This window comes from Cibotium barometz, chromosome 10 (assembly GCF_041138505.1).
Source record: "Cibotium barometz isolate CiBa-2024 chromosome 10, ASM4113850v1, whole genome shotgun sequence".
NCBI lineage: Eukaryota > Viridiplantae > Streptophyta > Polypodiopsida > Cyatheales > Cibotiaceae > Cibotium > Cibotium barometz.
In genome coordinates, this window is record NC_141055.1 from 43,773,719 (window position 1) to 43,797,491 (window position 23,773).

The 23,773-nt window shown below is 44.5% G+C and overlaps 1 protein-coding gene across 2 annotated transcripts in view; it reads right to left on the reverse strand.

Moving 5' to 3' along the window:
- Positions 1-4,491: 4,491 nt before the first annotated feature.
- The window catches only part of LOC147634945 (Phosphoenolpyruvate carboxylase family protein), a 50,052-nt gene continuing 30,770 nt past the window's right edge, over positions 4,492-23,773 (reverse strand). The window contains exons 5-9 of one of the 2 annotated variants that reach the window (XM_086804208.1): positions 11,164-11,317; positions 10,757-11,016; positions 5,481-5,517; positions 5,193-5,342; positions 4,492-5,067 (exon numbers count right to left, since the gene is read on the reverse strand). In XM_086804208.1, coding sequence (XP_086660334.1) covers positions 5,209-5,342; positions 5,481-5,517; positions 10,757-11,016; positions 11,164-11,317 — 585 coding nt within the window. In that variant the 3' untranslated portion in view covers positions 4,492-5,067; positions 5,193-5,208. Of the gene's footprint in view, positions 5,068-5,192; positions 5,343-5,480; positions 5,518-5,537; positions 5,940-10,756; positions 11,017-11,163; positions 11,318-23,773 lie in introns of those variants that run through there. The other variant, XM_086804210.1, reaches the window with a different exon arrangement.

Sequence of the window (23,773 nt, forward strand, 5' to 3'; positions counted from 1 at the left end):
GGGATACTATAAACTTGTTATACTGCAATTATATGTGAACCAATCACATAAACATACATCCTCTCTATAACAATATTCAAATCTTAGATTCTCTACATAGACTACCCAACAACCAAAGTTTTGTTGTAACTCTACATTGGACGAGAAATTGGGCATACATAGTCAAAATTGACACTTTCACAGTGCATGTGTAAATCTTACAGAGCCAAAACGGGGCTCAAAATGGCCTTGAATCCAGAATTTGAAATCACTAAAGTCCCGTGGAAAATTTCCCACACAATATAACACCCCTTTTCTTGACTACAAAGGGCGGCTCAAGATGTGATAGTGCACCTTACTGCCGTGCGTGCTGCTCTTGCCTAGCAGCTCTGTAGAGATTTGCTTCCAAATCATAGGGAAAGACATGGAATTAGCCTGACGCATTTATCACTTCCTTTACTTGCCTCTTGAGGTCTTCACACAAACCAATGCTTTAATACCGTGAGAAGAATTCGGCAGAGAGGGTGAGATTGACCTCCTTGCAAGGCAAACACACATACACACAAGAGTAGATAAGCATAAAAGAGAGATGTATGGCTAAATTTTCTTCTATTCTCTTTTCTCTTCTCTACAACCATAATATACCGATAACAATACACACTAAAAAGGAAGTTACTCTCCTACTATGATAAACAAAGTTCGGTCTATAGTGTGAACTCAACTACATCCTAGCATGTCAACCATATTCACACTAGTTGAGCTTGATATCTCAACACTGTCGACTCTAAGGGTTGGATTCACATTCTGGCGACCATGGGGACACTCTTCCAACCATGCCAATGGTGTAAGTGTGGAGATGTCATCCTCGCATGTCACCCATATCTGCACTAGTTATGCTTGATATCTCAACATTGTCGATTGACGATTGGGTTCACATTCTAGCAACCATGGACACTTTTCCATAGAAGCTTGGGACAAGGTTTGCATGATTGGATAGTGCCAAAATCACATCTTTGTTTGTGCTCGATGTATTTGACATAGAACCATCAGTGGAACTCGCTTGCCTTGAGCTAAAGGTCCCCCGAAAGACCACCTAGCTGCATTGCCTACCTTGGTTGACAATGAGGCTAGTCACAACATGTCTTGAGAGGCATGGACCTCATTAAGCCACTCACCACTCACAGCATCTACAAAAACCATTATCATGATAAACAATTCCCAATCTATGACTATCGGGTTGTTTTGAAGCTAAAATTTATGTTGGAGCTAAACCTACATCTTGGAAGTTTTAAGTGGCCCCCGTAGTAGGTACAATGAAAGAGAGCATCATCCATAGAAGGGGATGGATTGCACCCCCACTGATTCTAAAGTCAATTGGTAAAAAATAATCATAACACTCGAGCCACCCCATGGAACGGTTTATCATACCCTTGGTGGATGAGGGTACCCCACACTTATCATCCCAAACCTCGTCCTCCCAATATAAGCCATCACCTTAGGGAGCCCCTAATACTCAACACTTGCCATGTCGACCACCCCCTCAAACCACTATGGAGACTTTAACAGAGCGAAAAAGATAAACGCCACCCTCCAAACCTTAACCTCAACAACCCTTCAAAAGTGGGTACCCAAGAGTACCGTGTCTAGCCAAGGGTACCCTAGCTAAGGAAAGTACGATGTCCATGCAAAACCTCGGCAACCATTTCACCAAACGCCTATCATGAGCGGAGATTCACCAAGAGGGAGCCCCAATGCAATAGAGTGTTACTACCTAAACCCCAAGTCCCGTTGGATCCCTGTCAAGATGTTCGAAGCTCAAGGCTGCTATGATGAAAACCTTTCGTTTGGGTCCTAGCAGAATGCAGCCCAATCTCTAAAGCTGAAGAGATTTAGGTGACGGAGATAGCCTCAAATGTCAGTTTGAGCCTAGCAATAAATATGTGGTTGGGTCCCAACCAAGCTCTAGAAGTACAAGGCTTCTACAAAGGGAACCCCTACATTTGGGATCCAAAGTCAAGAAAATCTACATCACAAGTCTCTACAAGCACGCCATCATAAATGCCAAACCAAAGATGGAGTGGGAGACCAAAAGCCATGCCTCTGATCCCAACCCCAAAGCTTAAGCAAGAATGAAGAGCAGTGGGCCCCACCAGAGGAGTCCGTGATGGGGATACCAAAAGCAGTAAGAGGTAATATCTTGCCCATGTGTAGTGGCCTCACCCATCCATGTTCCCATTAAAGAAGAGCCACCCATATTGCCAAACCCTAATCATGCACTTACATGGCAATGCCGAGTAACCCTAAAGCTCAAAAAGATCACCACAACCGCACAACACCCATGTGTGTGCCACGCCACAACACCAACTCCCAAGCTGGAAATGGAAAGATAAAACTCAAGCCAACGTGCTAGCAAGCCTGACCCATGGTATAACCCATCGGCTACACCTTTCTCAAATTAACACATAGGCACCATTGTTTCCCAAAACTAAATGAAAAGCCTAAACCGTCCATGGACGTTTCTAGATGAGGGGCCATGGGGGGGGGAGGCAAGCATAGCCCATGATGGTACAACCCACTGCTAAACCTTTCTCAAATTGGCAAGAACCCTTCGTGGCCTCTTCGTCTTCCCTACCACCCATTGATTTACATCGCCTCTATCTCGAGTACCCACTAACATAAAATGCCTCGAGCCATTAAGGCCGCCAAACTCCATTGCAGCTATGGAAAAGCCAACTACCATATGCATCAACAATCTAAAGATCTTGACTCCCCAAGAAAAGGAATGTCAAGAAAATGTCAAAGAAAACAGGAAAGAGACTCTAAGAAAGCAGCTGAGTTAGAGAAATCTTCAAGTTGGAGGAGTACACACACAGGGGCACACATTCCACCCATTGATCATGCACATCACTTGCGTATTTCACTATGATCATCACATTTTTTTCCATATCTTGCATCACATAGCACACATAAACACATGCACCTACAATTAAACACATGCACACAAACACATGCACCTACAATTAATTTCATCAACGCCGTCAACCCTCCAGGTACATCTCTAGATGGAGGAACTAAGGGGGGCGTAAGCCTAGCCCATGGTACGACCATAAACGAGCTTCAATGCATGTAACCTTCGACTCTAATTCAACACCAAAACAAAACCTTGCATGTAACCTCTGCTGCTTTGACTCCAATTCAATACCAATAAAACCTTGTCATAGCCAAAGGATTTGCCAACGAAGAATCCCAATCTCTAGGGATCACACTAGGAGATTGGGGTATAGGATCATGTAGTATCAATAAGATCCAGACTGCCATCTACCCATGCAACAAATCATGCCATGGTGGTCCCCATGCAATAAATCATTCCATGATGGTCCTGGCACTCATTCTGCCAATCAGGATACAGAACACACCACTTCCACAACCAACTGAAGCCTGAAGAACCTCTACATCACCTATCACCTCAACACATTGCCTACGACCAAGGCTACCTAAAGCTTCTCACTAATATGCCCTGCATGTGGCTACACATCGGTCTCGAATCACACTATTTAACCTCGTATGCAAACTTTATGGCGTATCTTGGATCATCCACAACTTTCCACGTTGGAAGCAACTTCACTACCAAGGACTTGGGTGATGTAAGGATGCAGTCTCACCATTAGGAAAGGGGTTATATTAACCACTCCGTAAGTTAATGTGGTTTCGCTTGTCTCACCTACCATAAGGTGCTTTGCCATCTTACCCGCTCGAACGTGCACTTCTCTTTTGTAAGACGGCGTCAAAACGTATAAAGCATCCTTACCTTGTGCTTAATGTCAAATAGGGAAAGTCTAAGGACTTTGTGTAAATGTTTGCTTAAGAGTAGTAACAGAGACCATATCATTTTTAAGTTTGGTCAGCCTAGTGTGAGAACTAGTGAGTTGTTCGTTTTTAACAATAAGCAATACACTATCATTTCCTTATAATAGTTTGTTTGTGAGCTCTTCTTATGCCCTCTTCTTGCTTGCTTGCATGCTATTGAATTCTTACATGCTAGATGGATGCTTGTTTGAATAGGTTAGATTGTAGGTTTCCGTCTTCCATTAGCTCCTTCTTCCCCTGCCTTTTTGTGAGAGAGAACCATCACAAAGGACCATCTCTTGTTGTATCCATCTAGGCATAGAGAGTTCTCCCTTCACCTATTGGCAAAGAAGCATTCCAATGTGATAACAGAACGAGGACATGACGGACGAGCTAGTGCACCTATATAGGAAAGTTGCAATTGGCATTTAGTTCAACCACTCAAGTATGTGCCAAAATTTGGGTTGATTTATTGCCACAAAAAATTTCGGTGAATTTATTTGCATCTTTTAAACTTTAAATAGAAATATAATTGACCAATTTTCTCGGTTGTGTGTTTGTAGTGAATCAAAAAGTATACATTTCAAGTTTTTATGCTATTTTTGGCATTTGCATACAAACTAAAGTTAAGTGTAAAGCATTTGCAAACTCAAAATGTTACAAATCTTTTCATAAGTAAGGTGAAATCTTCATTACCATATCTTACTAAATCCAAGCTTGAAGACATTTAAAAGTATTATGGGAACAGTGATGACAGCATCCTCACTCGAAGGAATCACAAAAAAAAAAAAGCTCAATCTCATCACCCGCCTCACAGGCATGAATGGGCAATTTATCCTTTGCAATCCAACCTGTACATACAGGTGATGATGTATACACAATCACAACAATGTGTAAGCTGCATCTATTTGCTATAATCCTTTTCAAGCAACACTGGGATGGAAGCAGAGTGCACAAAGAGAGACCACAGAAAGGGAAGACAAACACACTCAACAAAAAAGCATGGGTTGTATCTCAATAATTGCAGTATCTTGATGTTCTGCATACCTAAAAATTTGCAGCAGCCCTTGTTTCAAAAAAAAAGTGGGTTTGCAAACTCATGAGCTGTAGCTATGCTTGAGCCCTCTGGTACAAAAATGTTACCATGTCTTACAAACAAGGTGCGCCTCAGACATGATATTACGAACTGTCTTTTACATAGTAACGTAATGCTAACAAGGTGCAATGTCGCCTCCTTATGCTCTATAAACATTAAAATTTTGCACTTAGTGACCAACCTCACATTAATCAGATGTGATTAAGATTGTAAGCAACTTTTGATCGTAAATTGATAGTATATTGTAAGCAAAACGATCAGTGCATACTACCTGGAGTTAGCAACAGTTACTCCAGAAATATTTGGATCCGATCACCACGCCCATCGTTAATGTCAAGAAGCTCTTGTCCACTCTCCATTGTCCCTTTGAATTTGTATGCTGATTCATCCAACAGCCCAGCTAGATTCATGCCCGTAACTCCTGGAAGAAGTGCAAGCAACCAGCCAGTTAGGCAGCTGAGGTTAATGCCCGCCACAGAAAGCATCACAACACCGAGTGTTCTCACAAGACCAAATTACTGAAAATCGAGTCCAATGTCTGAAAGAAATGTATGAGGACCTGGAATGATCTTGGCCAAGCCATCCAAAAATCCTGCCTGCTTTCCATTCAGAACACGAGTATTATTCATCAGTGGGCTTCTACTAAACCATATAGCATGTGGTATAATATATAGACAACCTTACGAGACGTCAAAATAAATTAAAATACAAAGCAAAAGCTAAATTCCAAATCAACAATCCCTCCCTCTGCTCGCAGTGTTACACCAAGCCAGGAACTCAGTGTTCTCCTCCTCTTGAAGATGCAAGTACAGCTGCACCATGAAGGCCCTGAGGTACTTGCTGACTGTTTGCTGTGCCCAAATGAGACATTGGGAGCCCCTTCCCTTCCTACTGCAGATCCGTACGGTTGACTTGCTGAAGAACAAAGAGTCGGTAACCACCCTCACTGTTTTACCTCTTCTGGTTTTCGCATGCCGAGCCCCTGGCTGGGCTCAGAGGGGGGCCACATGTGAAGTACCTGCAGAATGCCATCATGATTAGCAGCCTCCGACAGAGACGGGCCACCCATGAGACCACATGAAAGAGGCTACCCAGGGCGGGCACTGGTTTGGTTAGCACAGGCAGTTTGGACAGGACACAGAGCCAATTGGGCAGGTCAGGCAGCAGGCCAGGCAGGCAGCCAGAAATTTGAAGCACTGACAAGTCTATGAATGGGCCCCCCCACCTCTCCACATCAATACCAATCAGCTTGCCTTGGAACGAGGTGGCACAGACGGGGAATTCAAATGTGAGGTTCAATGAGAGAGAGGTAAGGTTAATGCTAATGGAGTGATTAGGGTGGATCATAGCATTGAGGGAAATCACTGACTGAGAGATGTGTTTTCTGTGGAATACTATGTTGTGAGATCCCACGAGCCACGTACGTGATCCGCCTACCAAGTTATGCTGAACTCGTGCATGAGTGGAAGACCAGTGGGAATTTTTTGTATGGGGTACCCCTAGACCATGGTTGCCAAATGGCCACCATGTACGTGAAGAAGAATCCTCAAAAGCCATCAGAGGACATCATTGGTGGTGTCTTCAACAGGTGTGGCAACACACTAGGACTTGTCAGTTGATAGAACTGAATGTTATGGACGTTGAAAATGCACTAGCTACAGTCTTTTCTTCTATCCATCATTGACTTTATTTATTTGATTATGTTCCAGATAATGTGGCTAGAAAACCCAGTCATCCTAGACTAAGTTTACTTTTTCTTCTGACTGCTGCTTCTTGTCTTCAGAGGTAGAAGAAACGGAATTTGTAGAGTCTTCATCAGCTTTCAGCTTTTGCAAGCCTCTATCAACATTCTTCGATGTAGTGCCCTAGCTTGTGGCAGTAATGACACTTTTCTTTCTTCTTCTTTGTGTACGAGTCCACTTTGCCTTTGTCCCTAGAGAAGTAGGCTTGGTCTCCTCCCCTTGCATCACCCCTCAATCTATTCTTCTTTGTCTGCTCCTCATGGAGAAGTAATCCAACCAGCTCCTCAAAGTATTTAGGATTGCCTCTTCCTCTCAAAGAGAGATTCAAAGAAGTATGGAGACTCTCATAGGACTCGAGTGAGTATTTAAGAATGATGGTAATCAATTTTCTATTATCAACTACCTCATCTATATTTAGCAGCTATTCTTTTAAGGTCTGCTACCTTGGTAAGATGATCTGCACAATGGAATCACCTTCATTCATGGTCAAGTTGTCCAGCTCCTCCCACATCACGTACATCACTTGTGCTTCATTACAGGACTGGAACAAGGTCTCGAGGACCATCCACGCAACCCTTGCAGAGTTGTAAGATCGGATGTGAGGACAATTGATCACTTGATTGAAAGAGCAATCATGGTCATTGCTTGAGCATCACGGACATCCCACCATCTTTGATCTTCAGTGGTCCAGGAGGCGGTGCTGAAATGCCTGACACAACTTGTCATAGTTTGAGTCCCTTTTGATGCTGCCGAGGAGGTGCCAAGAGTTGGTGCTATAGGATGAGGCTCTTGCCCTGTGACAATCTCCCATAGCCCCTTGGCAATTAGCAGACTCTTCACCATGAAGCACCACAATGAGTAGTTGGGACCATCAAGCCAACCTTTAGTTGTCATGAATGCACCAAACCCGGAAAGTTCAATGGAAGCAGCTCTTTGCAACATCCTCACAGTGGTACAGAATTTCCCAAAGCTGAAGAGAGAGAACTAGGAACAAGAAAGCCCCCCCTTGATGTGAGCTCTTGGGAAAATAAGAGAAAGAGAGAGTTACGGGAGTGTGCATACAAGACACTGGGATATGACGGGATTAAAGGTGTATACTGGAATAAGTTTACACAAGACTCCGGGAGTGTTGCACAAGAACAAGAGTGCCTAGATGATATGCACAAGTACAAGAGTGCCTATGGATGCTTCCACTTTACAACACTTTCCCTTATGAACAAGAATCCCCAAATATGCAGCACACAGGCTTTGAATTTGACAAAAAAAAGTGTATGGAAAAGAAAGCCCCAAAATGCATGTACCTCTGTGAGCAAGATGCTAGTGAGAGTTGATCCTCTTCTTCCCTCTGTCCTTCAAACGCACAAGGCACAGCAAGGCTGAGCTGTGAGCTGAGAATAGGGCTGAGCTAGAGAAGTAGCTGTGCGCGAGGCAGCCGCAGAGATATCAGATAGTGGGCAAGCTAGTCTCAGAGCCGGCGCAGCCACCAACTTAGTGGCGCATGATGGCAGAGCAGAGAAGCGCAAGTGGCCAGTGGACGTAGGTGCAGTACACCTACAGGGGAAAGTGTAACAGTGCTGAATACAATCGAAATTTGCAGCTCCTTCAGAAGACCCAAAGAAAGAGGCTGGGCAGGGTCGGACCAGATTTGGGACAACAAACAGCTGTGTTTGGGCACCAGATGGGTCTGGATGGGACGGTCAGCCAATCGGGCAGGATGCCCAACCAAGTGGGCACATTAAGCAGCTATTCAGGCAGCAAGCCGAGCAGGAATTTGATGGGTTGATGGGCCTATATATAGGAGGGCCCTCTCCCCACTTCATCATCAATCATCTTGCCTTCTCAATCAGCCTCTGGATCTCATGAGTATGTCTTTGAAGGCTTCCAGCAGCAGATTCAGCCAGCATTTGGAAGCCACCTGCGTTTTCATCGACTTCGGCGTTTTCTGCATTGGTCACCTTTCGGTTAGGTTTACAGTCATAATTGTGGATGATCTTTTTGTATTTGGAGCTTTTCCTCAAATAGCAGTCAGGTAGCCTCTAGAGGTCATAAGCGTGTGAAGGAGGAAAGCAGCAGATTTAGCCATCATTTGGGAAACCACCAGCGTTTTTATCAACTTGATCATTTTCTACATTGGTCACCTTTTGGTTAGATTTAAATCCTAGTTGAGGTACAGTCTTCTATGTTTGGATCTTTTTCTCACATATTTGATACAAAGATTAGTAGGATATGATATGCGAGTGATATTCGTGAGCGCGACTGAGCCCCACCACCCCCCAACCTACCAGCGGAGCACGCGAGTGCCCCCGCAGAGGCGGTCATGGAAGGCATAAACTTGCTAGAGACTCCCACGAAAACCAGGAATTCACATTTCTGTCGCGCTAGTTTTGTGCCCGACAAGAAATCCTTGTACAAGTTTCATGAAAGGGAGATTTTGTCCATTACATGTGCACATGCATTTGTGTTTGCATAAACTTGTTTTTGCATGACTTGTTTTCGTGTGTTTGCTTGCTATGACGTGCCAATACACTGGACGGGGACACCCCCAGTGTACCGTGGGTGTGCTGTCTGCTGACGTGTTGTGGTGGTGTGTGAACAGGTGGTAAGTATTGCCCTTGTTGGCCTTTTCAAACGTAAAATTCATAAAGTCATGTAAACCAAGTTTGACTTTTTCTTTTTCCTGCTTTTTGACCAAGACGGGTGCTTTTGTGAAATAGAGCTTGGAGGACCAAATAGTTACACCCCCCCCTCCCCCTGTATGAGATAGCCTTCTCCTCACAGAGCGGCCAGTCGGAGGAGAAGTGTCTCTTCCCCTTTTGATCATTTGATTCCCGCCCTTAAATGAGGCGAGTTTGTATTTAGCCCTTCGTGGTTGTATCTAGCCCTTTGTGGCTCTCTTTTTCATTAACTAATAGAAGGACCTTTTTCCCGGAAGATTAGTAGGATATTGAAAATGCTTGTGTTTGTGTGTTTAAGTCTTCCATTGTCACTATCATCCTGCCCATGATGGCTACAAATGCTCACAAGGAGATCAAGGTATTCCTTGCATTGGATTCCAGAATAGAGTGTGAGGGGGGATATGAATAAAGAGCTCCACATTCTTCCACAGGGCAAAGTCATGTTTCCGTAGCGTGAAGTACATCAGTTGATCTGTAAGCCGTTCGTGCTCTTCTCTAGGGTTAGTGTTTGTGTTGAGCTCAAGATGGAAGTAGCCCTTGACTCACTGTCAGAATTTACCCCCTATGTGCTAATTGGACTAGCATGAGGACTGCTTGAATGAAATTTTGGGCCAGTTTGCTATCCACTCGCAAACAGGCAGATAAATCTATAGTTGAGCAACTCGGAGCTCACTTCTTCTGAGCTCGACTGTACCTCTGAAGTCACCAGCATGTAGGTCAAGCTTAAGACTGAAGGAGCCCTTGCTGAGAAGCTGATTGCCAGGTGAATCACATCGATGTTCCTTAAAGATCACCTATTTATTTGATTTTATTCTTTAAAAAAACTGACTTGTTCAAACAAAACCGTGGGCCAGAGAGCTCCTGGAATGCAGCATTAGCACACAACGCTCAAGGGTGGCTGATTTTGCTGAATCTCGGCTCCGGGATCTTCTGTTGTAAAAAGTGCATTCCAATGACATTTGGTTTGCTCATATGCAGATGGAGACCTCCTTCAAAGAGATATCATCTTGCGTGTGAAAAGGACGTAAACAAGTATTATTGTTCCTCCCTACCAGTGAAGAATGCTAGAGATGAAAGGGAGAATGAGGCTTGCTAGCTGATGGGCGGAAAGAACAAAAGTGGAGATATTCGCCAGCAGGGAAGGAGCAGAAGGAGAGGACCGCCTGGCTGAGACAGGAGAAGGAGAGAGAGAGGGACGATGTCCCAGTGGCACATGCTCTTGGTACAAGGAGGCACTAAGCTTCTTTATGAAGACTAAGCTTGGCCTACTCTGTTTTCTCTTTTACATTGGACATGCTTCCCACACCTCATAGCTCCACCTTGAGTAGTTACTAGTTCTCATTTTTTTACGAAGTGAATTCAATTTTGAATTACATTCAACAAATGATGCAAACTAGTGAATTGAAGAGGTGTATTACCGGAATTCTCACGTCAAGCTTCACGACACCATTGTTTGCTGTGACTTTCACTCGGAGTGTACGGGACCATATTTTCGAAGAAGAACCCATGGTGTCATCTTCCTTGGACTCTTCAAGAACATAGGGAATAACATACTCAACTTCAGGGATTTGAAAAGCTGGCTCATCCCCAGTTTCTGAGGGAGAGAGAACCTCTTTAGAGGGTAAAACCTCAACAGGCTTGGTAGCTTCATCTCCATTCGCACGTTTTTCCTGAACATCTAGTAAATAAACCACTTGGGAATAAATGAATGGTTTCCCTATAGTATTCATGCTGTCCTTACTTTCACAAGATTAGTAGGCATACTTGCAGGCATGGGTTTTAGCCTACAAAGATTGTTGACAAAAAAAAACAGACATCATCAAACCTGCATTCAACGACTCTTCAAAATTGCCTGATGTAGTATATCTTTTCTCCTCTTCATAATAGCCATCAAACCCCACTATCCTTTTGATCTCCTCGAAAGATGGGAGGTCATTTGGAGGCGGCATGCGACCACTTTTGAGAGCGAGCAAAGCATCCTAAGAGAATCACCAAAAAAAAACAGCTGATCATATTGTTGAGGATAGTGTGCAAAAGCATCTCAAAAACAGTCATAAATTTATATAGAGATATTTTTTCTGTATATCCCATATAGTGATATACTTAAGGAGCTGGCAGGTTGAGGGTCAGGTAGCTTAATTTGTGAGCCCTATTTTAAGGTTGCAAGAGGCAAAATGTGGTGATTGGAAACACTGGAAACAGCTATGTTGGATATGCCTAGTCAAGGGAGAGACACTGATATTCTAACGCTAACCCCATTTCACAGTCATTAAGCTAGGTAGGAAGAAGGATTATGGACGATAAGATGCTACAAACTATTTGAAGCAGCCAAATAATTGGAGCAGCATACAAACCATCAGCTTATATAGGGAATCTTATGAAAGCATAATACATGGGATGCATTATGGAACCATATCATTGATTGCACACGCATGTGTGTGTGTGTGTGTGTGTGTGTGTGTGTGTGTGTGGCGTGCATGTGAGAATATGTGAATATGAGGCGGAAGCAAATAGATATAACACAAGAGAGAGTAAACAGCCAAGAGAGATCCAACACTTGAGCCAAGAACTGGAAGTATTGAATCAATTATGAATGAACAATGTCCATGCTTTATATCATATCTGTAGAGCCAGTCGGCCTATAGGGATGGAGGACAAATGCCCACGATTGATAAAAATGCCTAAAATAGCTGAAAAATACGGAAAAAATCCCTAATAACATCAAATAAATATCTAGATAAAAAGTGACATAAAATGGGCTGGAGATGACATGTCCAACACCTCCTCTCAGCTTCAACACAGGGGTCCAACTCCCTCAAAGCGGCATGCCAATGAGAATGTCGAGGAGCGGAAGAAAACTAAGTAAGAACACTGACACTATAAGAAATGTCAGACCTAGTGTAAGCCAAATAAAATAAGAGAACCAACGAGTCTCCGGTATTGTGTACAGTCCTCAAAGAGGGGAGAGGGATCATCATGGGAGAGCTTGGAGTTGGAATCCATTGAACAAGAAATTGGCCAGCACTCGGTCATCCCAGATGTCTCACAAAACGCAAATTGTGTTAAGCCTGCAGGGAGAGAGGGCTAGGGAAAAAAACAAAACCCAAATTACATAAAGCCTACAAGGAGAGAGGGTTGGGAAAAAAAACACAGAAAAAAAAGCTGATATAGAGGAAAACGTAGCAAGGTACTATTGTAGAAGAAAAAACGCAGCAAAGAAGTGCTGTCCAGGACGCAAAAACAGCCTCGAATCAATGCTTGAAAAACGCTAACTTGTGCTCGAAGTAGATCTCCAAAACATAGCGACCAAGGGAGAAAAGGAGACAACACGCAGGCTGAAAACTCTTCTTGCTGATCTGTGGAGGCACAAGAGCTCTCATACCATGTGAGAATATGTGAATATGAAGTGGAAGCAAATAGAGATCACACGAGAGAGTAGACAACCAAGAGAGATCCAACACTTGAGCCAAGAACTGAAAGTATTGAATGAATTATGAATGAACAATGTCAATGTCCATGCTTTATATACATATCTATAGAGCCAGTCGGCTTGTACAGCTAGAGGACAAATGTCCACGACCAATAAAAATGCCTAAAATAGCTGAAAATAATGGAAAAAAACCATAATAACATCATATAAATATCTAGGTAAAAAGTGGCATAAAATGGAGTAAAATGGGATGGAGATGACATGTCCAACAGCACACACATGCAAGTGTACGATGGGCCTATACCGCGAACAGTGAAACAACTTCATTCTTTTCTCGGTTTTGTGGTTTTTCTTCGGAAATCTGTGCGGGAGTACTCTTAGCTCACACTACCGATGACCGACTTGTTGAAAGGTCGTGGACGTAAGTCAAATCACCCTATCACTTGGAATAACGATTTGGATACGGCCTTCAGACTTTTGAAAGATAAAGTCAGGGAAGCGCCTATCTTAGCATTACCCGATCCTAGTCGGCCTTATTTTCTTGAAACTGATGCCAATGACTATGCCATCGGGCTGCTTTATTTCAAGATGGTAGACCTGTTGCTTTTGAAAGTAAAAAGCTAGACGATAATCAATCTCGTTGGCCAACCTTTGAGAAGGAGCTTTATGCTGTGATTCACGCTCTCAAGGTTTGGAGACATTATTTATATGGCAAGTTTGTGGTATTGACTGATCACATCAATCAATCAAGTATGTGTATGATGCAGATGATTTGAGAGGAAGGAAAGCTCGTTGAGCTGAGTTAATGCAAGATTTTGATTTTGAGATTCGTTATCGGAAAGGGTCCATGAATAGTGTTGCGGATGCGCTTAGTCGAATTAGAGAGGTGAATACTTTGTCGTTCACCAAGATTTCTACCGACTTATTTTAGTCATTGAGAGGGCTTTGCAGGACTCATAGTTATTTTGGTCCATTTTGGCGGAATAGCTCATTGATTGACCAAGACTCAATGACTGAGCAGTCTACCATTCAGGCTGCAGGAGGCCAGTGGATGATTCGGAATGGTTTACTATTTCGTAATGACAAAATTTGTGTACCACAGATCCCGGACATTAGGTCCAAGATTCTTAAGGAGTGTCACGACGCCCCTTCTGCTGGACACCCTGGGGTACACAGGACGCTATCGTTAGTGAAACACACTTTTTATTGGCCAAAGATGAAAGGGTATGTAGAAGATTATGTTCTCAAATGTCAAGTTTGTCAAGCAAATAAGACTGAACGCTTTAGACAGGCTGGGTTGTTGCATCCTTTGCAAATCCCAAGTAATAAATGGGAAAGTATTTCCATGGATTTTATTACCGGATTGCCAAGAACACATCAAGGCCACGGTTCTATTTGGGTTGTGGTAGATCGCTTGACAAAAATGGCTAGATTTTTACCGACCCGGAAGACTATTACAGCTACGCAATTAGCACGACAGTTTATCAAGCAATTGTTTAGACTGTACGGGTTACCGCAGGACAAAGTCAATGATAGGGGTTTATGAGTGATTTTTGGAAACGTGTTTTTGAGAAGTTGGAAGCAACTTTGAATTTGAGTTCCTCAGATCATCCTCAATCTGATGGCCAAACAGAAAGAGTGAATCAAATTTTGGAGGATATGTTTCGAGCATATGTATCCAAAAGACATAGTTCATGGAAAGATTATCTTCCTATGTTAGAATTTGCATATAACAGTACTAAGCATACGAGTACAGGTTTTAGTCCTTTCATGCTTATGTATGGTTTTCATACCTAGATCACCTGTTACAGTAGGATTCTCAGGGCTTCAGCATGATGCAACACGTAATGTTTTTTGCAAGATATGCAAGAAATGTTACAAGTTGCGAAGGAATCTATTAGAAATGCTCAAGACCGAGACAGATTTTATTATAGAAGACATTGTTCACCTAGAGAGTACTCTGAAGGAACGATGGTGTATTTATGAGTTCCGAAAGATTCCGAGACTTTACGGACAGGTCGATCTCCGAAATTATCCCCTAGATACTGTGGACCATTTCGTATTACACGACGGATTGGTTCAGTTGCATATGAATTGGATTTGCCTTCTCATGTGAAAGTTCATCCTGTATTTCATGTCAGTAGACTTAAGGAAGTACTTGGTGAAACAGACTAGTTAGTTACTTCTCAAGAAATCATAGATGTCGAGGACATGACATTTGTTCCACACAAACCTGAAAGGATTCTTGGATTTCGTGAAAGAAGATTACGTAATACGCTTATCACGGAATACAAGATCAAGTGGAAGGATCGTGTTGAGGAGGACGCTACATGGGAGACATTGACTACTCTTCAGAGAGATTACCCTGGCTTCTTAGTGAGCTCAGGAGTGAGCTCTTAGAGGAAAGGGAGTATGTCATGTGTACAGTGTGTATCTACCGTGTGCTACACGCACGCAAGACTAGCTTCAAGGTTTGGGGAAGCTTGGAGCTAGACAGGCTAATTGGCGAGCTGAGTTAGGGATAGACTAACTGGCGGGCACCCAAGTATGGACAGGCGGGCGCCTAAGTGTGGACGCCCGATGACCGGCCAAGAGCCTATAAAAGGGTGGCCAAGGTTAGTCATTAGTCATATAGAGTCTCGCGTGATTTGTGAGAGCTCTATGATCTGGAGCCTGGATCTAGTGCAGACGTGCACCTGCTTTACGCAACCGAGGCCAGCAGCAATCTCGTGGCCTGCGAGGGTAGCTTCGTGGCGGTATGGGACGTCGCGAGGTAGAGATTGGTCGGTACCTCCTACAAAGACATGTTTCACTTAGATTGAAAAGGTTTGCACAATAGCTCTCAGCCATCGTCCCAAGCTTTGCACAAATGAGCAGAGGCGACTCTCAGGAAGCGGACACCTTTGGGGGCATAGATTTGTCCAGAGGAAAGGTTAGGAAAACCATGAACAAATCAGCTTTTCGAAGGCCATGCAAGAGAAATTTTTCTCCTGCCATGCAAGCATTCCAAGCTGCTGGTGAAGAAGATTACACTCCCAAAGGACCGCCTTACCTTCCCCAAGAAGAGTTTAGTAGCTCTTGAGGGCATGTCAACCTGGGTTTACATAAACCCAAGTTATTATATCCTTTTTAAATTTTTCAACTTTGTCTAGTAGACTAGAAAATATTTTAACCTTTTGGTTTTGATAGCCAACTCGTGTGACCAGTTGCTAACAAATAATACTATGGCTATATTCCATGTTGCATGTCTATGCAGGACTCATATTTTAACAAGGGCTTAAAGCCAAGTTGCTATCTAATATAATGTCATCCAGAATTTTATGATCAATAGTAGTGTTTTGAACACATGATCTCTTTTCAAACAATCTATTCTATGGAATGTGGATTTGCAGTTATATATGGTTTTTTTCTTCTTGGAAGAAAGTTTTATCCTCTATTATCCACAATGTTTTTATCCTCTATTATCCACAATGTTCACTATGGATTTGGACCTTCTATGCATTCTACTAGGATAGAAGTAGATTCCTCCCTTTGGGGATCTTTGCTAAGTAGCATAGGGATATGGTTGTGAGACTGGGTACAGACCTGAGAGATCCACTCAAGCCGAGGCTTGTGTGAGACTAGGTACAGACCTAAGAGATCCACTCAAGTGAGGTTTGTGTGAGACTGGGTGTTGATCTAAGAGACTCCACAACCAAGGAAATGCTCTACTGATGTGATCAATAAATCCTATATGTGACTTGAGCCAGCTCTTTCTCCGCAATTTGTGATAGATGTCCAACTAGGAGCTAACTAGTATATCGTCACTGCTTATGGCTAGATGGCCTTCATTTGAGGACTCTAGTGTGACTAGATTTGGGCTCATCTTTCAAGATGAGAACAACCTTGCCCTCTAGTAAGGGAGCCTTTACATTTGTGGACAACTGTTTAGATGGTGGGGGAGATGTCACAAATCTGGGCATGCACAGCCATGCTCCTATGTGAAAGGGCTCTAGGATTCTAGGGTGCCCAAAATAGTACAAGTACTAAGAACGGGGGATTTCCATCCTACATGCATGTGCATAAATCATGGGTTCATGGCAATGCATTAGTGGATTTTTGCTAGAGAATGGCGTGTGTTCGTGTCCTACCTGCATGGATGTGTGAAGGGATAGGTAGTGCCGAGTACCGCTTATCCCTAATGGAGTGCCCTTGTCGGCTGTCTAAAGCATGTGAAAAGAGGCCAAAGATGGTACATTTTATGGTGACTAAGTTATAAACTCGTGTGTTCACATTCACTTAAATGAGGCTGGACATATTACTAGTGTTGGGAATCACATGTGAAGTGGGCAACTTATTTAGCATTAAGGATTCGTGTTAAGAAGGAAAGGAATAGAAGTTGCCAGCCACCTCCAAAAGAAACCTTCCATTTACATGGGCTTTCCAAAACTGACCCTCCTAAACCCATAAAGCAAGTCGATGTGCTCTCCTTCCGCCATGATCAAGCAGAGGCTATTGGTACAGCTCTTCCCAGGCGACGGCTGCTGCTGTGTGTTATTCTTCTTTCAAAGATTCTGCTGTGCAGCTGATTCCAGCCGTTCTACATGCTGCACGGCTCTTCCCCGACTGCTTTGCTTGCTGTATGACTGATCACAGCCGACTGCTGTACGGCTGCCCTCAGTCATCGTATTTGTTGTACAGCTCTCCCAAACCAAGCTAACTGCTGTGCGACTGATCCCAAAGTCCTTGTATCTGCTGTACAGTTCTTCTCCAGCTGCTCTCCCTGCCGTATCACCCTGTACGGCTGCTTCTCCCTGCTGTAACACCTGTACGGTTGCATACCATGGCTACATAAGGGCTGGTGACTGTACGGCAGCACCTGGACAGCATTAGCTGCTGTACGATTCTGTGCTGAGGTATTCTTAGGGCATATACAGCTGCTGGTCAGTCATTCAAGGCAGGCCAACTTGCTCTATAAGGTCCTCTTGGTACCCTAACTGCTGGGCATAACATGCAGGCTGGTTTTGAGCATTGAAAGGGTTTTCGGAGCTGGTCCATGTGTGAAAATGGTCCAAGATTCAAGCTGAGGGTGAACTTTCTCACAAAGGGACACTGAAGCTGAGCAGAGAGGTCGGGATATCCACGAAGGACTTTCCCAAGAGAAGGAAGAACAGATTTCTTTCTAAAGGCACTTTAAGAGGGGAAAGTTCACCAGTGATGCTAATCCTTGCTGACTGGCTTGGATAAGCTATATCTTGTTGTTTGTCATTGTTTTTACGCATGTGTTGGAAATCTGGTGCATAGCACCCTCATATTTTTACTGAAGAAATACTCTAAGGGAATAAAGTTTTTCGTAAGGGGGGGTCGGCCCATTCTGGCCTCAGTGATGCGTTGAGCGAGGCTACCTTATCTTAAATTAGATTTCTCATTCATTTGCAAGTGAATTCAATTTAGGATCGGTACTTTTGGGTGCCTACGCCATTACAGCAGGGGTTGCACGAGGCAAGAGCACCACAGGAGAAAAACGCTGATGTGAAGACGCACAGAGAAAAACGCACCCACTGAGAACGCAACGACAGCACCAAAACGCAAGAGGAAGGAGGGGATCAAAAAAAAATGCAGATGATGGCAGCCAAGTACCTAGATAGTAGACATCTGATACCATCTTGAAATATGCACAGGCGGAAGCACAAACAAAAGAAAAGAGACACAGAGAGAAGGAGAGACAAACATTGTAGACAAGATCATTTTATTGATTGGCAAGAGGCTTACAGGATAGCCAGCAGATGAGCATTACAATAGGTGCTTGGGATTGGATACAAGAGTGATGAGGGGAGGAGGCCTTGATTAGCAAGAGGCTTACAGGATAGCCAGCAGATGAGCATTACAATAGGTGCTTGGGATCATTTTATTGATTAGCAAGAGGCTTACAGGATAGCCAGTGTTACGACCCTGTGTTTATCTCTGGACAGTATGCAGGTGTGCACGGGGACATGGTGGACAGTGTGAATGGCATCAGATTGGAGTTAAAAAGGAAGCCCATGTGTGGACAACCCCAAGTGTGAAGGGGGCAAAAAGATTTTAACTTTAAAGGTTTCAAAAACCTTTAAAAATCATTATAATGCCCTTCATGAAAGAAAACGTGGCCCTTATGCTATTTTGGGGCCACGTGTGCGCTTTTCTAAAGAAGAGGGGCTGGCGGGCAGAAAAGAGGCGCCTATCTCTTGATGAAGGTGTGCTTTCCGCAGGAGGAGGACTACTCTTACACGCCGGTTTCCTCCTTTGCACAGAGGCGGCTGCTGGACAGAGGAGTACTTGTGGGATGGTTCTCCTTTGCAAGGACAGCAGGCTCTACAGGCTTCGGACAGGTTGCAGAAGGGAAGGCGTTAGTGGCTGTGGGACTGGCTGCAGGCGGACTGAACAGCCGCGTTGCAGGTACAGGTGTCAGTATGCCACGCTGTCTCTCTCTCTCTTGGCAAACGGGTGGCTGCAGGCAGTGTTGGACAGAGCAGCGCATGTTTTTCTCCACGCACAAGGGGCCGGACTGTAAGTTCAGGACTTTTCTTTATATCCCTTTCTCCCACCCATAGAAGGCGGCCAGGACTGCAGGCCGTTTTCAGGAGGGGAGGTGTTGGGCTGAACACAGGCAGGCTGAGCAGGTCTCTCTCTATTTTTCTCTCTCTTGGAAGGAGCGGGTTGAAGGAGGCGCTGAGCCAAGATTGTTTTGAGACTGTGTACATGAGTTATTGGCTGCAAGTACAAGGTCATTTGGTTATGTTTCTTGGCATGGGAGTGATACAAGCTCGCATGGCTGCATGCTCATGGAGCAGATTGTTCTCTTCCTGCTAGAATGGAACAGAGGGACCTACAGCTATGCGCATCTCTATGTTGCCAGATGTTTCATGAGGGAACAGGTAACTTGATGTATGCCGTTGTTGGCACTGTTGTTGAATGGTGCCATGAATGGTTCTGTATGGAAACAGGACAGAAGTTTCAAAGGGAATCAGGCCTAAGGGTTTCATGTGGAAACAGGTCGTAGGTTTCTCGAGGAAACATGTTTTTGGGTTTCTCCAGGAGATAGGTCACATGCAGGCAGAAGGTACAGGAATGGACACATGTATGGACAGCCTTGCTACTGATTGAACAGGGGACAAGGAATCCATGACAGAGATGGATATACCCTTGGAAGGTAGAGAGGGTTGGTACAGGTGTGTCGACTGTATGGTATGCTGTGCTGTGATATGAGTTCTCTTTTGAGAGACAGTTTGGGAGTCTATGTTGTGATGCAGAAGCATTGGATGTGTCAGGGTGTGATGCTGTTCATAATGTGAGAGGCTATGGATGGTTGTGGCAGTCCTGATCATGGGAGAAAGCTTCTGTATGCAGACTCAATGTGAGAGAGTCTTTCGATGTGAACAATGGCTGGATTTGTTTGTGGATGCCGAGTGGACAAGAAGCCATGATGCAGGTTCTTTGCAGGCTTCAGGAGTTCTATTATGGCGGCTGAGTCCCAGCCTTATTGTAATCAAAGCTCTTATAATCAATTAAAGAAATACCGCGCGCCACTGCGTTTTGGGGCCAATCGGTGTCCGTGTACTGTTTGCAGGAGCACTCTAGCTCCCCCTGTTTGTTTTCCTTTTCTAGGTCCTCAATGGTGTTGAAGTGTTTTATGTGCGAGTGTTTGTTTCACCGCCCATCAGGCCGGTTTTCAAGGTTCCGTTGCCGGGACATCGTCGACTTTCTCAAGGAGGCGAGCCCGTGGTTGTCACATCAAAAGCTTCAACATGAGGAAAGTGAAAAGGAAGTGCAGGACACAGTGCAGGGTTGTGCGTCTTTGCCTATATGAGGTGAAGAGCAAGAGCTGAAGATGAAGGTCAGGAGAAAAGACACCAAGGATAAGAAGTAGTCAGCTAGGAGAACAAGAAGCAGTTGAAGTATTATGGTGCAAAACATTCGACAGTTTGTCACCGGTCGTATCTTCATAGAGGCTTCATGGGTTCGGAAGACAGTTTCTTTCTATGTTTAGCAGTGGTGAACTACTATCCTTCATCGAGGACTTGTGCTTACCACTTGGGTGGAGTGCAAGCAGGTTTTGGGTGCCTGAGGATGTATCAGATGAGGCTCAGACGGAAGCAGAGGAACTTGACGAGGTTCTTATTCCCGAGCAGATACTGGCACATAAGGAAAGAAAGGGTTTCCCGTCGCTATCTTGTGAAGTTCAAGAGCTGTTCACTGATGGATGCGAAGTGGATGGAGGAGGTTCACTGATGGATGCGAAGTGGATGGAGGAGGGTGACTTAGCAGATTCACCTCAGGGTTTGCAGCTTTATCTTGATGCCTTTGGAGTCGACTCTTGTTACGGCTCATTCAGGTTCAGCAGAGCATAGGTCTGGAGCATTGCCTGATGCTCAAGAGGGGGGTAGCACCTCCGCTCCCTTGTTACAGACAGGCTCAGTTGTCATCTAGGAGTCGCTTGGTGACATCTTTGTATTCACCCGAAGGTACTGAGGCTGACAGTACATCTGCTTACGGGACTTCTATGATCTTGTGTTCTAGACACATGAGATGGTACAGTTGGGTATGGTTCACAGTCGGCCGCACCTTGAACTATAACTGCAACTATGGATAACTCTATGGAGGGCATAAGTCTTGCGAGCAGTCCTAGAGTTGGTTTGGTTCATGGATATATGGATCGAACTGTGTTTGTGCATGTATGCATTCACTTTTTGAGGTAGAGGTATTTTTGTATTCTGGTGCCATTGGATCCTGGTACCATTGAGAATACATTGGGAAATACTCTGCATTGTGTCGTGTGCTGCATGTATGTTGGTATGATACATCAAGTGCTTTATTATGTTCATGGGTGCACCACTGGGTGTGACTCTTGCGGGATGGCCATGAGACATATGTGGGAAGTACTTAGTGGATGTAGTGTTTGGATGCATTGAGTGCTTTCATATGCTCATGTTGTACCATCAGTCGCGGGTCCTACGGGATGCCCATGGACGTAAGGCTTGCGAGCAGCCCTTAGACTGTTACTTTGGAGTAGGTAGAGCATTTTGAGGAGCATATTGTTTGCGAATGCATTTATGTGTCATTGCATATGTTTGTCATATGTAGAATGATGCATGGTTTTGTTTTTGGCTAACATAGTTAACTTGTTTCCATTTGGTTTTAGACTTTTGCTGTATGTTCTGAAGGAACAAGCAAGAGGTGTTTGTCACTTTGGCGTGACAGTGTGGCCTATTGTGCAGGATGATTATTTTATCACCCAGATGCATTGGAAGGCCATTAGTGTTTGCTCATAAGATGCCTTACTGTGCCATTGAGTGCAATCGAGGACGCTTGCCATTTTTCAAGAGGGGGGTATGTTACGACCCTGTGTTTTTCTCTGGACAGTATGCAGGTGTGCACGGGGACATGGTGGATAGTGTGAATGGCATCAGATTGGAGTTAAAAAGGAAGCCCATGTGTGGACAACCCCAAGTGTGAAGGGGGCAAAAAGATTTTAACTTTAAAGGTTTCAAAAACCTTTAAAAATCATTATAATGCCCTTCATGAAAGAAAACGTGGCCCTTATGCTATTTTGGGGCCACGTGTGTGCTTTTCTGAAGAAGAGGGGCTGGCGGGCAGAAAAGAGGCGCCTATCTCTTGATGAAGGTGTGCTTTCCGCAGGAGGAGGACTACTCTTACATGCCGGTTTCCTCCTTTGCACATAGGCGGCTGCTGGACAGAGGAGTACTTGTGGGATGGTTCTCCTTTGCAAGGACAACAGGCTCTACAGGCTTCTGACAAGTTGCAGAAGGGAAGGCGTTAGTGGCTGTGGGACTGGCTGCAAGCGGACTGAACAGCCGCGTTGCAGGTACAGGTGTCAGTATGCCACGCTCTCTCTCTCTCTCTTGGCAAACGGGTGGCTGCAGGCAGCGCTGGACAGAGCAGCGCATGTTTTTCTCCACGCACAAGGGGCCGGACTGTAGGTGCAGGACTTTTCTTTATATCCCTTTCTCCCACCCATAGAAGGCGGCCAGGACTGCAGGCCGTTTTCAGGAGGGGAGGTGTTGGGCTGAACACAAGCAGGCTGAGCAGGTCTCTCTCTATTTTTCTCTCTCTTGGAAGGAGCGGGTTGAAGGAGGCGTTGAGCCAGGATTGTTTTGAGACTGTGTACATGAGTTATTGGCTGCAAGTACAAGGTCATTTGGTTATGTTTCTTGGCATGGGAGTGATACAAGCTCGCATGACTGCGTGCTCATGGAGCAGATTGTTCTCTTCCTACTAGAATGGAACAGAGGGACCTACAGCTATGGGCATCTCTATGTTGCCAGATGTTTCATGAGGGAACAGGTAACTTGATGTATGCCGTTGTTGGCACTGTTGTTGAATGGTGCCATGAATGGTTCTGTATGGAAACAGGACAGAAGTTTCAAAGGGAATCAGGCCTAAGGGTTTCATGTGGAAACAGGTCGTAGGTTTCTCGAGGAAACATGTTTTTGGGTTTCTCCAGGAGATAGGTCACATGCAGGCAGAAGGTACAAGAATGGACACATGTATGGTATAGCCTTGCTACTGATTGAACAGGGAACAAGGAATCCATGACAGAGATGGATATACCCTTGGAAGGTAGAGAGGGTTGGTACAGGTGTGTCGACTGTATGGTATGCTGTGCTGTGATATGAGCTCTCTTTTGAGAGACAGTTTGGGAGTCTGTGTTGTGATGCAGAAGCACTGGATGTGTCAGGGTGTGATGCTGTTCATAGTGTGAGAGGCTATGGATGGTTGTGGCAGTCCTGATCATGGGAGAAAGCTTCTGTATGCAGACTCATTGTGAGAGAGTCTTTCGATGTGAACAATGGCTGGATTTGTTTGTGGATGCCGAGTGGACAAGAAGCCATGATGCAGGTTCTTTGCAGGCTTCAGGAGTTCTATTATGACGGCTGAGTCCCAGCCTTATTGTAATCAAAGCTCTTATAATCAATTAAAGAAATACCGCAAGGGGCGCCACTGCGTTTTGGGGCCAATCGGTGTCCGT